Source organism: Phoxinus phoxinus (assembly GCF_949152265.1).
Source record: "Phoxinus phoxinus genome assembly, chromosome: 6".
In the NCBI taxonomy this organism is placed as follows: domain Eukaryota; kingdom Metazoa; phylum Chordata; class Actinopteri; order Cypriniformes; family Leuciscidae; genus Phoxinus; species Phoxinus phoxinus.
Genome location: NC_136881.1, coordinates 38809805 through 38827045, shown reverse-complemented (window position 1 = coordinate 38827045; position 17241 = coordinate 38809805). Strand labels below are relative to the sequence as shown.

Sequence of the window (17241 nt, the reverse complement as noted above, 5' to 3'; positions counted from 1 at the left end):
AGAAAACACACTTAAACCAGGGGGTTTGTTGGATTTATGAGTCCGAAATTTTCGCACGTTAAAAAATAAAAACAATCTCATGTTTTGTCAATCACCCCTTACACATTGTCTCCGAAACTTTCGTCCGGCATAAAAAAATTCGGAACGGGTTCGATTTTCTGCGTTTTTCGCATCCGTAACAAGCATTTGAATGATGTTTTCAGAGCCATCGAAGTGTGCAAGGACCTTTAGACTGGGTTAAACTGGTTACCCAGCACTAAAAACCAACAAAGGAGACGAGATAGGCATCGTTTAAGCCATTTGTCAGCATGACTTCACCTTCTAAACATCTGGTTTTCTTTTCTTGTTGTGCTCTTCACTGAAAAATGTTACATAAATTTTTTTCTTCTTCATCGGAATTGTACGAAACTTGCTAAAGGTTTTGGCACTTGCTGTGTGAACACAAAAAAAAAAATCATGGCCATGATTCGAACTGGTTAAATGGTCCTGAAAACAATAGTCACACTTGTGCTCCTCGCGGTCAATAATGAGAACATTGGAAATGAATGGGAGACGAATTTCATCTAGTGGAAACTTTTGGTACTGCAGCCAAACAAAATCTCGCTGAAAGCAAATTTTTTTAGATATAAAGCTAAAATTTTGAGCACAACTTGTTTAGATGTATGGCTTTGATTTTCCTCACGGTTTTAGAGTAAAACTAGCCTGGGTTTCCCCATACTGCCTTTGCGCAGCGCAAATTTACTCACGCTGAAAGGCAGTCTGGATACCATGGACCAGATTTTCACCTCATCTAGGGAACCAATCACAGAACGGGGAGGGAGCAACAAGACGATGACGATATCTATGCGACACAACTAAGCAGTTTGATTATATCCATATATACCTTCGACCCTCATGTTTATCTTGCACAAACGGCAATAGTCGCTGAACATCATTGTTTACACAAAAATATCTTACCCATCGTCTTCTTCCTTGTCTAATTTCTGTCGCTCTACATACGTCGTCTGGTATAATGGAAATGATTGGCTATGAACGTACAGGCGCTTTTGATAGACATTCTTAGCACCCAATAAACGGCGCCGGGCATTCGTAAACCACGCCTCAAATACGAGAAAATTAACATGTGGTTCCCAGACCCAAGTCTCAACGAGAATTGGGTCTGGCGTTAGCCAGGCTAGAGTAAAACATGTTTTTGAAAATATATATTTCATATAAAAATTTAAAACTTTTTTAAAGTTCACTAAAACGTTTTTCACTTCAGCAATAATCTGCCAAATGTAGAAATCCCCTAAAATACAAAATATGAAAAACGCTTGAAAACATTATCAAACTAAAATATAGTACATTAATTTAATTGAAATAATTAATTGAAAATAAAAAAAATTGACAGACACTCAAAGATCACCAGAGGGTTAAACTAGTTTCCTACCCTGGCAAGTGCCCAAAACCCATCGAAAACCATCACAGCAGACCAGCTAACCACCTTAGGCTAGTTTAAAGACTTTACCTTCTAAACATCTGCTGTCCTAGGATTGTGTATCATTGTTAAAATTGTAAAAAAAACACTTAAATCATGTGGTTTGCTGGTTTTAGGCTGGATTAAACTGGTTTCTAAACACCTTCACATACAAGGCTTGAGCTAGTCACAAACTAAAATGCATGCTAAAAGTAATTTCTCCTGGCATATCTTAAAATATGCAGTGTCATTGTTTTGCCTCAAGATACACAACAGTGTTTTTCAAGGCACATTTATAAAAGCTACTTAAATGTCCCTAATTGAACCAAGGCCTAATCCTGGCTTTATCTAAGCCCTGTGAAACCAGGCCTTCGTGTCCAAGAATAGAGTATTTATTGCTTATATTTTATGTTTGTCCATAAAAGATGTCTGTGAGAGAGAAGCGGGTCTGAAGGTTTAATGCTGTTCTTCATCCCCCATGCCGGCTTTGTTACGGCCCTGACCTTTCTCTTTAACAGTCGTCTTCTTTGCTCCCCTCTTCCTCTCCGTCTTGCGTTTCAGAGTTACGTGGCGTCTGTGGAGGGAGGTACGGACCCGTCGTTCAGATGGACGGTGGATGATAAACCGTACTTCACGTACTACAACAGCAATTTAAACATCATCTACCAGAATGCAGCAGTCTACAAACTCAAGGTGACTGGTTTCCATTGAACTCGGTGCAGTTTGTGGTAAAAGCAACACTGACTCCATACGCTCAGGAACTGACCCGTCTCTTGTCTCCAAGGTAATGGCTATGAACCAGGTTAGCATGCTGACCGAACTCTTCAACGTGACGGTGGACCGCATGAACCCGATGACTGTCCCCGCCGTCCATGGTGTCCCCAAAATCGTGCAGCAGGGTTTGTCCCTGAACCTCTCTGCGACTGTGAAGATAGACATGGCGGTGAACGTCACCTTCTGGTATGTTCTGCTACAGTGAAGCTCTGATTGGTCAAATTAAAGATTCGAGGTCTAAAGACTTCAGCAGAAAGCTTTGTCGTTTACATTAGGGTTAATGCAGTTTCTTTAAAAGGCGGTAATGCAGTAATTTAATGCCTGTCATAAAGAATACAGCAATAATAGCAAATAATTATTGGTTAAAGAAGTCCTAGCATTGGGATGCTTTGACATGAAACGACCAGTTTATTCCTGACGTATAAAATCAAGTGCTTTAGTGCATTTTTTTCTTATTGAATATCATGTTTCTATGGAAGCTTGTTTCCGCCACAGAATAAAACATTTCAAAAGATAATTGCGATTTTTTTTATCTCACAATTGCGTGTTTACATCTCAAAATTGTGAGATATAAACTCACAATTGTGTGTTACAAATTCAGAATTGCGAGGTATAAATATTGCGATATATCGCAATTGTGACTATTTTTTTCTCACCATTGCGAGTTTATATTTCGCAACTCTCACATCTTTTCTCTTTTCTGACTTTATTGCAAGTTATAAAGTCCAATTGTAAGGTTTATATCTCACAATTCTGACTTTTTAACTCTCAATTCTGACTTTATATCACGCAATCCTGACTTTATATCACGCAATCCTGACTTTATATCACGCAATGCTGACTTTATATCACGCAATCCTGACTTTTTAACTCTCAATTCTGACTTTATATCACGCAATCCTGACTTTTTAACTCTCAATTCTGACTTAATATCACGCAATCCTGACTTTATAACACGCAATTGTGACTTTATAATTCACAATTGTGACTTTATATAATGCAATTCTGACTTTATAACTCGCAATTGCGACTTTATATCACAATTCTGAGATAAAAAGTCAGAATTGTGAGATGTAAACTCGCAATTTCAAAGAAAAAAGAATTGTAGGATAAAAAGTCGCAATGACCTTTTTAATTTTTTATTCTGTGGCGCGAACAAGCTTTCTCTTTGAAATATGTCACATAATGGAAGTAAAATGGGTTGTGAATGCTCTCTTTGAATAACTCTCTTCTTAGACTGCTTTCTACATTCACATCCCATGACTGTTTAATGTACTCGGTCTGCACACACTCTTTTTTTTTATCTTCTCCATGGCTTCCACCGCCTCACACAATCCCAGCCTGCTCCCTTTTAATGGCACTTTTCTCTAGATTTACAGTCTGTGGTTAGCAAAAAATGCTGACAAGAATTTTCCCTTAAACGCCAAGCATAGAAAGATTCCCAAACTTTCCATTCCTTCCCCCATGCAGAAGCCTGCTGCGCGCCACTGCAGATGTCTGCTTTATTTATTTATTTCATGGAGTTCTCTATTTATTGTCAGGAAAAAAAAAAGCCTTTCAGACAAGCACTGTAGGGTGGTTTCTTCCCGACTCTTTTATCTTGCCTGCTCAGTATCTCTGGAGTTCAGCCCTCGGCTTGTTCAGTCAATCGTGATACCTGATTCTCCTTTGGGTTCCTCATCCATGGAGAATTTGGGGATAAGATGGAGTGAGAGATGAAGGTGTGTATCCGGGAGCTGAGCCGATGATTCAACAGCAGCTCCACCACTCCCTCCCGCAGCGATGAGTCAGACAAGACAGTGCTTTTATTCTCTCCAGCTAAAAATATCTTCAAAACAGACCTGCCACCTTGCTCTTGCACATTCCCGAGGCACCAAAAGAGACTTAAAGTTGGCTTTCCCCCCATCCATTAGTCCCCTTTTTATACTGCAATAACTTTCTTTAAAGCCAACATAAAACCAGAGTTGACTTTTTTAATACATGTCCCTGGTCTTATTGTGCACAGTGTGTCATTATTCGAAAGGAAAAACAACCTGCAATGTAAAAAGGCTGTGACTTTTTTTTCAACTCTTCCCTAACCACTGTTTAATTCCCTATTGATAAAATCAAGGCCTGTCTTTTTTCTATATTGAGTATCTTGTCACATCGCATAAGGAAAATGGGTTGCCGGTTTCACGTTGACTTCAAGGCGCTGTTAACACCTGGTATTAAGATGTGTTTTGGTCGATCGGATCACAAGTGGATGACGCTAAAGGTGTAAACGGGGTTTTCAGCTCGTACACTTTCCACCGCTTCCAGAGGAAGTTGAAAACACATTAAACCGGATTTATTTTGTAGTGTAAACACTCATGTGGTCGAATGTGTTCAAACAGCCACATAAGACCGTCTTCTCTCCGTCTACTGATCTAATGCGTAACATTATGAGAAGAGCTCGAGCCAGACGGGGTTTAAACTTTGACTCAAGTTTGGTTTGAAGATGAAAAATGTATCAAGCACAATGTTCTCTCATCATTCCTGATTTCTCACACACACACACTCACAGCGTTCGGCTGATCTTACGTCTGTCAGAACAGAAACTAAAGCTGATGCTCTCCGTGTGTTTTTCCGTCGTCTCCGGTCGAGTTCATATGTTAATAGCGTGAGCTTATTTCATCCATTAGATTGAAAGATCTGAAAACACACACATTTACCCGCCCATAGACCCTCTCCTCTCGAAGAAATCAGGACAGAAGTGTTTGAAAGTGGACAGAAGAGACGGATTAAAACACCAGGTGTGAACGGGAATGTGTCTCCCTCGTCTATGTGATCCGATCGACCAAAACACATCTTAATACCAGGACTAAACAGGTCTTAAGATTTGTCAGGTTAACAGTGTAACATTCCCAAAGATTAAAACACTCTCTACATTGTGAGAAACTGATGAAGTGAAGCCGGTTTTAAAATAGTGCATGTAATCAGGCATCCAGTGGGTTTGTTTGTGATGTAATGTTTTGATGGTTTTATGTGTCACAGGTGGTGGTTTGGAGATGGAGGAAACCATACACACCAGTTTAAGCCCCCTTACGATAACTCCTCCAGTAACCAGGTGGTGATTCATGACCATATGGAATATATTTATGCACAGCCAGGTAAAAAAAAACGTTTATATTATTTATTTATATTGATTATATGTTTTTTATTTTATATCCATGTTAATTATAATTTATATTCATAATATATATATATATTTATATATATATATATATATATATCATATACATATATTGTGTTTTTATACATATTTTTATTCATATTGAATATATTTAGCATTCATATTGACTATTTTTATATTTATATTGATTATATTTTATATCCATATTATTCATATTGAACATAGAATCAATTCTGTATTCATTTATTCTATATATATATATATATATATATATATATATATATATATATATATATATATATATATATATATATATATATATATAATTTAATTTAATTTAATTTAATATAATATAATATAATATAATTTATTATATACATATTATATTTTTATAAATATTTTGCATTCATATTGACTATTTTTTATTCATATTGATTATAATTATGTTAATTATATTTTATTGGCTATACAGTTAATTATATTTTATTGGCTATACGTTTATATACATATTATTTCGCATTTTGTATTCATACTGATTATATTTGATATCCATATTGATCTTTTTTTCTACTCATATTTTTTTGCAGGGGAGTACACCCTAATGCTCTCTGCTTCCAACCGCTATGAGAACAAGACATGCAAGGTCGACGTATACGTCTTCAGCATTCTGACAAGTGTGCAAATCGAAACTTACCCATCACTCCTAAATGCCGAAAAACCAGCTGACTTTGAGGCCCACCCCTTACCGTCTCCCTACGGCATCATCTACACCTGGAACTTCGGTGACAATTCGAGTATCCAGCAGGGACGTGAACGCAGGGTTCCTCACGCGTACGCTCACAGCGGCGTCTACAACATCTGCGTGATTGTGAACAACACCATTAGCTGGACAGACACATGTGCCGAAGTTACCGTCTATGAGGACGTTAAGGGCTTGGAGGTGGTGTCATCTGCTCCCACCGAACGCAACACGCCTACCATCGTCACAGCAAGTCTAGAAGCCGGTAACAACGTAACATGGAGCTTTGACATGGGTGATGGAACGGTGCACACGGGTGTGGAACCACAAGTTGAATATAGGTACAGGAAAGATGGAAACTACACGGTTAACGTCACCGCAAAGAATGCCGTGAGCTCTCAGTGGGTAACCTTACCTGTTGAGGTGTTTGTTCTACAAGTGCTATCGCTAGAACCTCCCGGGTGCATTCAGGAAAACAAAGAGGTCAGCTTCCATGCGTTTGTGTCAGGGAATGCGTCAGGACATCAATACGTGTGGAGTTTCGGAGACGGAAGCCCCAACGAGACTCAGTATGGAACGGCGCTGATAACGCACTCATATGTTAAGAGTGGAGAGTACCATCTCTCGCTGCTTATGTCAAGCGAAGCAAACAAGGCCAATTTTTACACGAGGATCTGCGTCCAACCTGAAGTTACAACAGTGTCCGTGTTTCCTCTGAGAACACATGTGAAGCTCGGCGAGGAGAGTAGATTTACAGTAGCTGCCTTCCCTGAATTTAACTACACGTACCTGTGGGATTTTGGGGTACTTGACTCGAGAGGTCCTGTTCGGCGTGGGAAGGAGATGGCTTTTACTTTCAAGAGTGCTGGGGAATATCTGGTAACAGTTACTGTGCTCAACAATATCTCCTGTATCAATAGCTCAGTTTCAATTGAGGTACAACAATCCGTTGGGTCTTTGCTGATCAGTCATAATGGAGAAAAAAGAAACAATCTGTCTTTACACCGAAACTATGCTTTCAAAGCATCCTCAGACTCGACGAATGCTATCTACATCTGGGAATTTGGAGATGGGACTCGACTAAATGGGACAAACGTATCACATGCTTACAATTCTTCAGGCAGGTTCAACATCAGTGTCACAGGCAAGAATGAAGTGAGTGAGACCAAAAAGGAGATTTTCGTTGTGGTCTTGGCACCAATCTCAGGACTGTCAGTAAATGCCAGCTTTGTCAATGTCCCTTTGAATGCTTCTGTCCACTTTGAGGCACACTTCGACCAAGGAGATGACGTCCGGTACTCTTGGATTCTTTGTGACCGGTGCACATCTATCCAAGGCACTCACACAATGTTCTACACGTTTCGCTCCGTTGGGACTTTCAATGTTATTGTTACTGCAGAGAATGACATCGGCACTGCTCAGTCCAGCATTAATATCTTTGTGCAGCGTGAGTTGGAGGGCTTGCATATAGTGGCTGATGAACTTATTGAAGGATGCTGTTTTGCAACCAATCGTGTCCTCCACTTACAAGCCTCGTTAAAAGAGGGCACCAACATGACCTTCAGCTGGAACCTTCTGAGGGAACATGAAAACCATGACCGCAACTTCACGGGAAAGACCATAGACCTCAATTATTCCACCCCGGGTCCTTGTGAGGTGCTTCTCAAGGCAACCAACTTGCTTGGCCAGCTGGTTGTAAACAAAACTATTGAGTTTCTGGATCCTGTGAGGGAGCTGGTCCTCGAGTCTTCACCAAACCCTTCTGCAGTAAACGCCATGACGACTATGACGGTATCTGTAAGTTTTGGGACGGATCTCCATTACAGATGGTGGGCAGATGGTGACCTGTTAACATCCGACATGTCCTCCGTCATGCACAGTTTCAGAAACGCAGGTTTGAAACTGGTTAAAGTGGAGGTTTCCAATAAAATCAGCTCTGAAATGGTCTCAAAGTGGATCAGCGTTCAAGAACCGATCTCTGGATTGAGTTTCATTGCCACAAATGTTATAGAGAACTTTGTAGCCTCGGGGGACAATGTTTCTCTGTATGGAGAAACACGGATGGGATCCAACATTTCATGGATGTGGCTATTGCCAGACAGCACAAAATCAAACCAGCGTGCCACCTCCTACATCTTCCTCAAAACGGGAATCTTCAATGTCGCTTTGAATGCCTCTAATGACATCAGCAGAGAATCGTACTTGCGTGACTTTACAGTTCAAGACCGTATCCAGGGTCTGGAGCTCAGGGCCAGCAAACAAATTGCTGCGGTTGGTGAAAATGTTGAGTTTACAATCTCGGTCTCGTCTGGAACTTCTGTTAATTTCATCCTGAGCATTAGTGGTGATGCAACTGTTGTCCTAAACAATCAAACGTACATCCACCAGTTCACCAGTGTGGCCAAGTACTACGTCAACCTTACTGCCCACAACCAAGTGAGTTCAGAACGAAAGACTCTGCACATTGAAGTGATGGAGCCTGTGACCAAGCTGACCATACTGGATTGCTGTGATGCCGCTATACCTGTCGGAGTACCTAGGTCTTATGTAGCAAGCACTCCAACACGTGAGCCACTGACCATCCTGTGGACCTTCGACCTTCATCATGGTCACAAGATTTCCCATGTTGGCAAGTCGGTGACATATGCACCAGATCAGCCAGGCAATCTGACCATATTCCTAAGAGCGTTCAATTCCCTGAACGGTCTTAACATGACCAAGGTTATACGAGTTCAGAACAGTATCAGGTCAGCCTTCTTGGAAGCTCAACCAAGCGACACCTTTGTAAACAAGACGGTCAGTTTCCAAGTGGGAATCACTCCTGTTTCCACTCCAGCAACATATCAGTGGCACTTTGGGGACAGTTCTTCAACCGCTGTCACAACTACACCTTCCCTTAGCCATATCTACTTCAGTCCTGGTCACTATGTGGTGCGAGTTAACATCTCTAACCTTGTCAGCTGGGTTACAGCACAGACTGAGATCAACATCTCAGTCCTGAAGTGTGACGAACCAGAAGTTCAGATCATTCAAGCTCCACGGCTTGCTATCTGGCGGTACCAGCCAACCTTGGTAGAGGCCAGTGTGAACTTAAAAGGCTGTGCCCTCTATGGAGTAGAGTACCTGTGGGAGATCCTCACCTCCCCTCGCTGTCAGGATGAGGACAAGAAAGGTCCGCCACCATCCAAGGTCCGTCTCCCCGCAGAAGTCAACGTCCGGAGACTCCAGCTTTCAGTGCCCAAGATGTCGATTTACGCTGGGAACTACACTCTAGTTTTTTCTCTGTCTTACGAGGGAGTGCCACTACGTAAAGCAGCATGTCTCCAACTTTCGGTGATGTCCAAAAAATTGGTGCCCATCATTGAGGGTGGCACATACCGTGTGTGGTCTAAAACTCAGGATTTGCATTTGAGCGCAGAGCAATCCTACGACCCCAATCTGGATCCGGAGAACCAGTCCCTGCTCAGCTACCACTGGGAATGTGTGAGCACCTCAAAGGTAATCAAGATTGATATGTCACAGATAAATGCTTTCTGTTCCTCTTGCTCACTGACAATGAAGAACATGCATGGATTTAGGCCAGGGGTGTCCGATCCTGCTCCTGGAGGGCCATTTTCCTGCAAATTTTAGCCCTAACACATCTGCCTAGCGGTCCTAAAGACCTTGATTAGCTTGTTGATGTGTGTTTAATTGGGGCTGAAGCTAAACTCGGCTGGAAAATGACCGTCTAGGAGCAGGGTTGAACATCCTTAATCTAGACTGTAAAATAGCTAAAGATGTAAGAACAAATGTGGCGGCTGATGCATCTCAAATACGTTTAGACTAGAGGTCAACCGATAACGATAACTAAGTTGGGCAGTACCTACCGATTAATTAAGTAGTAGTTTTTGAAACTGATACTGAATCAAAATATCAAAAGTAAAATAGTGCTGAACTTTTTTACAAAGATAAAAAAATTATATACTAACTAAATTAAAGCTACACTGTGTCATTTTTTAAGTTGATTCTTAGCAAAAAAACACTTTGTTCTTTCAAAATTATGTGTTCATTAATGTATAATTACTTCTACCAACTAATCAAGTATTCTCGTAAGCGTAGAATCTGCCATTTGTAATAGATACGAGTGAGTCGCTCGAGTGGCGGCAGCCATGTTGCGCCTCCATCTTGAAAATACATTAGCCAAAGAGGGACATACCTGTAAACTCAAGCTTCGCTTTTCGCGTTTTTACACTCAGTGGCACCGTGACGAATGCGACGGGGAGATTACTCGCAACTGCCGACAGATTTAAAATAACACGGCCACCGTAGGAGTTAAAACGCCCTCGGGATGGGAGGGGCTAGAAAGTAATATTCAGTTGGTAGTCATATACAATTTCACCGCTAGATGGGAGTAATTCCTACACAGTGTAGCTTTAATAAATATTAAAGTAAATAACAGATTTTGCAACTTAGCTGGGTAATGAATGCATAAATGTGCCCAGCTGGATATTAAACTAATGCAAATAGACCGTAACAATCATGACATTTGTCACATGTTTCAGATTTGCGTGTATTTCTGAGAGAGGGTTGGAGAGTTTAAGTAATTGCCATTTTTAAAAACGCTCTTAACAGAGATTTGAATGTGTGAATTTGAGAGAAAAAAGTGTTTTAGTATGAGGGATGTTTAGTATCAGAGGCTTGAATAAGTGCATAACAGTGAATAACAGCAACCCGGAAAGACGAAATATGTCAAGTATGAGCCACAAAAGTGGATGTTTGGGTGGTGTATACTTGAGATCAGTTACATAACCAGCAGGGGGAAAAACTCAGCATTCCTCCGAGTTCTCCCAGCCTATCAGAATTGCTGCCGGAGGGGAGCAGAGATTCCTGCTTTTTATTAAAACATTTTATCACTGACAGAAATTCAAAGGAATATTATATCAGGTAGAATGGAATATTTCAAGTTCAAAAATAGCACTTAAGCCACATTAAACATTTATGGATGTCATTGCATTACATAAAATATAAAACCAAGTGGTGTTTATTTTAATGAAAGTGCAAGCACACTTTTCAAGCAAAAAATGTCACAAAACAAAAAAGAAATTTAAAGGTTTGAGCAGGTGTTTATGCTGGTGTCTTGTTTATCCTGAGGCAAATAAATGAGATGATTTATGACCAAATGCAGCTTTTGTAAAGCACCTCTTCACTCCACCACACAGGGTCCAGATCACTGTTCCACTTTGCATTTTGGGTTGGGTCCGAGCGACCCGGTTCTGGGAATCTCTGGGTCCGAACTGGAGGTGGACGTTGAGTATACCTTCCGCCTGACCGTCAGTAAAGAAGGCATGACCCCGGAGTCCACGACCCAAACGGTGAGGGCCCTGATTGTAGATTAGGCTACAATCTTTTTTTCGTAACTACTGTGTTTGAATTTGCTAATTCATTAAAAAAAAATCACCTCACCTCACTCTTTTAAACCTTGCACGAAAAAACCCGCATTACTCCCCGCGGTCCAGTTTAAGTGAACAGAGCACCATTTAAATGAAGTCATTGTCATTCTTTTCATTGCAAACACACCTCTTTTCTATGTAAATTAGAAATACTAATTATTCACAATCAAAAACTCAGGGCTTTTTGAATGCCACACAATTAACGTCACGCTGTTGCCGCCCCGGCATGGAAAGCTGGCGGTAAACTGAATCTTATTTCAATATTTATTTTTTTAGCTATCATGACCACAGAAAATGATTAAATGAGGAACAAAAGCACATCCTCCACTACCTGATTACTCAAAAGTTGCCTGCAAGATTGTGTGTTTTGGGGGTGTATTTGTGCGGTTACCTCATTTGCATACTTACAATACTGAAGCTCGAGCAAAAACAATGCAGCGCATGCAAATGATCCAAATTATGAGCATCTGAATACCCACCTTTTTGTTTTGCTCTACAGCCACTATTAGCCACTATTATCATTACAAAGTATTCATTCTTATTTAGCATGCTCTGTATTTAGCTATGATTAACTGACCCAAACCGGTCAAAGGAAGGTACGTTACATAATTCAAAACATAATTAACTTGCTTTTTTACTTTCTGACCTTCACAATTCCAAGCTACACGTGAAAGCCTGATATGATGTGCTAAAGGGAATGTTTCATGAGATTTTACTTTTGAAGGTCTGATTGCTTTGGGAACCGTGATGAAACCGATGTAAAGTCCTTTTATTTCCTCTCAATAGTTGAGCAGAATTCATTATTTCCGCGTCGCAGTCAGAGCAGGTCAGGGAGATCCGTCAGTCTCGGCGCTAACGTTGAATGTATTTCAATCAAGTTCAAAGAGTGAGAAAGGTTTTAAATGAATTGGGTTCCATGGTCAACAGAAAACATAATTGCATAACTTCTCTTGACTTCACTGTTTCTGGCAGGTGTGGGTGCAGAGCGGGCGCATCCCGATGGTGTCGCTGGAGTGTGTGTCGTGCAAAGCTCAGTCCCGCTACGAGATCAGTCAGAGCTCATACGTGTACTTGGCCGGCACCTGCAATAACTGCCACAGCTCACACAGAGGGGTGAGAACCACACTCACACACTCATGACACGCCGCCATCAATCATAGGGTTACTATTAAACCTGTTTTGCCAATGGGAAAGTCTGCAAAACCACAAATAATTATTCGTTTCGGGCTGGTGTGCTTTTCCCGTACAACGACGTAACTTGCCGCTTGTAGCTACGTTCACACTACAAGCGAGCAGGTCGCCAGTGGCTGGCGGTTAGGTCGCTAGTGTGCGTTCCCGCTACTGGTTGCCTAGTAATGTTTGTGAGTGACATTCACGGATGTTTCTCCATGTTGTAGACAACAAATCCGTTTTCTTGCCACTACAAACAAACATTTTGGAAGGAAAATTCTAAATATAAATGGAATCAGTATAACATGCATAATAATAAAGATGAACGAGAACTGTGAGTGCTTTTTGCCATCACGGCTATTTAATTGCAACAAACGGGCAAATACCGGTCTATATGGGTTCAGGAAACCAGTCAGGCTCTGAGTCAGTACTGTGAACACCACTGTATGCACACGGAGATATATCACAACCTATAGGACCGTTTCTGACAGCTAAAATTAGCTTCTCGTTCAACTCTGTCAGAGTGACGGATGATCACGCGCTCCACTGACTTCACTCTTATTGGTTGTCGCTCCCGAAATTCGCCCTTCATTTGCATAAAGTTAAACAGATATCAACTTTGTCGCATCGCCAGACACGCCCCATCAGGTCGCCAACGGCCGTGATCGCGTGTGTCGCCAGAAACCGCCCGCTCCCCATTGAAATGAATGGTAACGTGTCGCTTTTCCGCTTGTAGTGTGAACGCACCTTAACTATAGTATGATGCATCGTTGAAGAAATCAACTAGCTAGTCTCGCCTGTTTTCCAAAACCATATTGTCGCAAATTGGTCGTTCAACCACGTTTGTTAATGATGTCACGCACATGGTGGAGTAATAACTACTTTTAATGAATCGCTTCGAGATCGAATTCATGCTTGATGTTTTGCTATAAATTACGGTCATGGCATCTGAGGACTAATTCTAATTTTTCTCAGTTATTTTGCTTTATTTCCAGATTCATTCATAAGCTCGATCTTACGTACTAGAGCACGTTCGCACACGCGCACTCTTCAATAACCACGCTTTAAATCTCTTGACAAACTGAAAGACGTAAATTACATTTGTAAGGAAAAACTAAAGGATCTCCAACATTATTGGGTAATTACAGTTAATAGTAATAAGAATAAAGATAAGCATGTATCAGACAATGAGAATGTTTTATACAAAACGAAACCATCAACAGTCCAGCATCAGACAACAGCAGCTCGACGTAATAGAGAGCCTAAGTCCCGCCCTTCCGCTTCCGGCTCATGGGACCTTATTTCGGAAAAAATATGTATGGTGGTCAATGGCGAGAGACAACTTATCTTTTTATTCCGTCTGAACTGTGCCTGAATTACACATATGATGTTCGTCAATTTAAAAGATAATTATGAGAGTCAAGAAAGTCGCAGTTTGTCATAAAACAGAAGAGTAGCGTTTAGTTTTATGTGAAAATCGCTCAATGAACTACATCTCTCGCCTCGCACTATACGTCACCGTTGCTCGTGTGTGTGCAGTCTGGTACAACACACTCCGGCATCACCCGTAACGTTACGATTATAACGTAAGACTATAGAATAATTGACAGACGTTAGCTTCAGTAAAGTTAGCTTCAGTAAAGTTAGCTTCAGTAAAGTTAGCTTCAGTAAAGTTAGCTTCAGTAAAGTTAGCTTCAGTAAAGATAGCTTCAGTAAAGTTAGCTTCAGTAAAGTTAGCTTCAGTAAAGTTAGCTTCAGTAAAGTTAGCTTCAGTAAAGTTAGCTTCAGTAAAGATAGCTTCAGTAAAGTTAGCTTCAGTAAAGATAGCTTCAGTAGAGTTAGCTTCAGTAAAGTTAGCTTCAGTAAAGTTAGCTTCAGTAAAGTCAGCTTCAGTAAAGTTAGCTTCAGTAAAGTTAGCTTCAGTAAAGATAGCTTCAGTAAAGTTAGCTTCAGTAAAGATAGCTTCAGTAAAGTTAGCTTCAGTAAAGTTAGCTTCAGTAAAGTTAGCTTCAGTAAAGTTAGCTTCAGTAAAGTTAGCTTCAGTAAAGTTAGCTTCATTCATTGAGTGAAAAGGTATGACGTCACATGTGCGCCTTTTCGGTTTGTAGTCTTCGTAATTATGTATTTTCAAAGTCTTACACCTCAACAGTTTTACATCAAACTCCGACTTTCTTGACTTTAAAATGTATCTTTTAAATTGACAAACATCATATGTGTAATTCAGGGCACAATTCAAACGAGATCAAAATATTTGTTGTCTCTCGCCATTGACTACCATACAATATTGTTCCGAAATAAGGTCCCATGGTCCACCGGAAGGGGAGGGACTTAAGCTCTCTATGTTGACACGGGTGTCGACGCCTGATAAGGCAGAACATTCTCCCAGACCCAGACGGTCCAACATCGCACTGGTTCTTTCACCTGCAGACGCGTAATAATCTCCGGAAACACTAGTATTCCTCTGTTCACGCTCCACTTCATCTGCTATTGCATTTAACGCTCGTATCAGCTCTGCCGCCGCCGTGTTTCCTTCCAACACCTCAATATACGCACCATAGCCTATGTTTACCTGTTGCTGTCTGAGCCCCGCCTTCACGGAGTGATTGACAGGGCGGGACGGGCACGTGATCGGCTCAGAAGGCATTTTCAAATTGCACAATGAATTTTGCTACATTCATTGCAGGACACTTAATGGAAGTAAATGCAATTAAGAAAAAGTAACATTTAAATTACAATTTTGCGACAGTTTTTGCTTGAACATGTTAAACAGATCTAATAATTTCTGTAATACATTCTAAATTTTAATTTTGCAACTTTTAAAGCATTAAAATATGTATTTAATTTACAAATTAAAACTAGTGTATGAAATGGCAAATGTAAATTATATAATTGAATTTTCATTTTGAATTTTCATTTTGCACCACCAAACGTTGCACAAATGATAAGGATTTATTGAGTCCACACGTCATGCACACAAGAATCTCTGCTTAACCACAGGTCGAGATCTGTCGGTCAAACACACAAGTCTGCGATGCTGATCGCGAATGTCCGTTAAACGATGGTTTTGGGAAACAGCGACTCGTTGAACTGCTGATAACGACCGAACTTTGACCATAGTTAAAGATGCTTTCGGGAAACGCACCCCTGGTCGGGACGCTCAAACGGTTTTTGTGGTAATGGACAGCATGAAATCAAAACTGAACTGTATTTTTAATCCATGTCTATTAGGGTTTTGACCAGTGCACGGCTTAAAACTTGAATTTGTGCTCTTAGCTTTCTGAGAAGCATTGAAAGCAGCATGATATCATCATTTGTCCCTAGGAATAACATGATCCTCATAGAATCTGAATGTTGGGAATGACATATTTGGATTTAGTGAGTCACTCGTGCCTTATTTATTAGAGGAAACATGCCGTCGTAATGTATTGAGGAGAGCTTTACATGGCGACAGCAGCATGATGTCATTCTGAAAAGCGAGCGAGAACACACTCTTTTTTCATTAGCATTCCTCCTGCTTTTCTCCATCCCGCTCTCTGATCATGTTTAGACTGAGACTGGAGTGATGTTATGGTTATGGGAACCAAAGGGAGGGAAAACCTGAGTGGGCGAACAGGGCGATGATTTCATCATTGTGATGTGATGTGTTCCACCGCGTTACACACACACACACACACACACACACACACACACACACACACATTTACTTGGTGACCAGGCGGTCAAACACTTGGTCTGATACCCATGAGTCAGTAAATATTATGGTACATTTCAGGGATGCTTATCTAGTGGTTCAAACATGATCGGGATAGATGTGATGGAGGTCACTGCGGGGTCACTGAAATAAAAATAGAGTATTATTACACATTTATATAATGCATTTCGTGTGAATTTATTTAAAAAAATGTTTAAACATAAAACTAAATAGTAATAATAATAATACATTTTTACTCCATTAATAATATATTTTGCACACATTTATATAACGCGTTACCTAAATGTGTTCAAATAATATTTATATTATTAATAAATAAATTATTACATGTAATAAATGTAATAATTCACCTTTCAATAAAATGAAAACTGCTCATGAATATTATTATTTTATTCAATAATAGAATTTTAAAAATAAATTTAATTATCTAGTTTGAATTTATTTAATTATGACAATTTTTGTAGCTACATAGAAGTACATTTGTAAATAATTATAAAATTATAATGTAAATATGATTACTAATATATATTATTGATTTTATATGTAATCATTTATTCAAATATATAATAAATTAATATCATAATTTATTTGAATAATCTGCTCATTTGAATAAATACATAAAAGTTGGTAAATAAATGGCATTGAAATACAAAAAATATATATATATAACGCATTTAATTGTAATAAATCATGTATTCAGATAATATTTATATTTTAATAAAGTGAAATATTACATAAATATAATAAATGCATTAAATTAAATTATTTGTATTTAATAATTAAAAAAGAACAGCTAATTTTACAATGATA

At 39.8% G+C, this 17241-nt stretch overlaps 1 protein-coding gene across 1 annotated transcript in view; it reads left to right on the top strand.

Annotated features, from left to right (window-relative positions):
- Positions 1–17241, top strand: part of pkd1a (polycystic kidney disease 1a) — a 110598-nt gene that overhangs the window by 47266 nt on the left and 46091 nt on the right. Inside the window, exons 14-19 of the mRNA XM_079614744.1 lie at positions 2018–2149; positions 2241–2416; positions 5243–5358; positions 5969–9618; positions 11319–11471; positions 12522–12662. Of these exons, the coding sequence (XP_079470870.1) occupies positions 2018–2149; positions 2241–2416; positions 5243–5358; positions 5969–9618; positions 11319–11471; positions 12522–12662 (4368 nt within the window). The remainder of the gene's footprint in view (positions 1–2017; positions 2150–2240; positions 2417–5242; positions 5359–5968; positions 9619–11318; positions 11472–12521; positions 12663–17241) is intronic.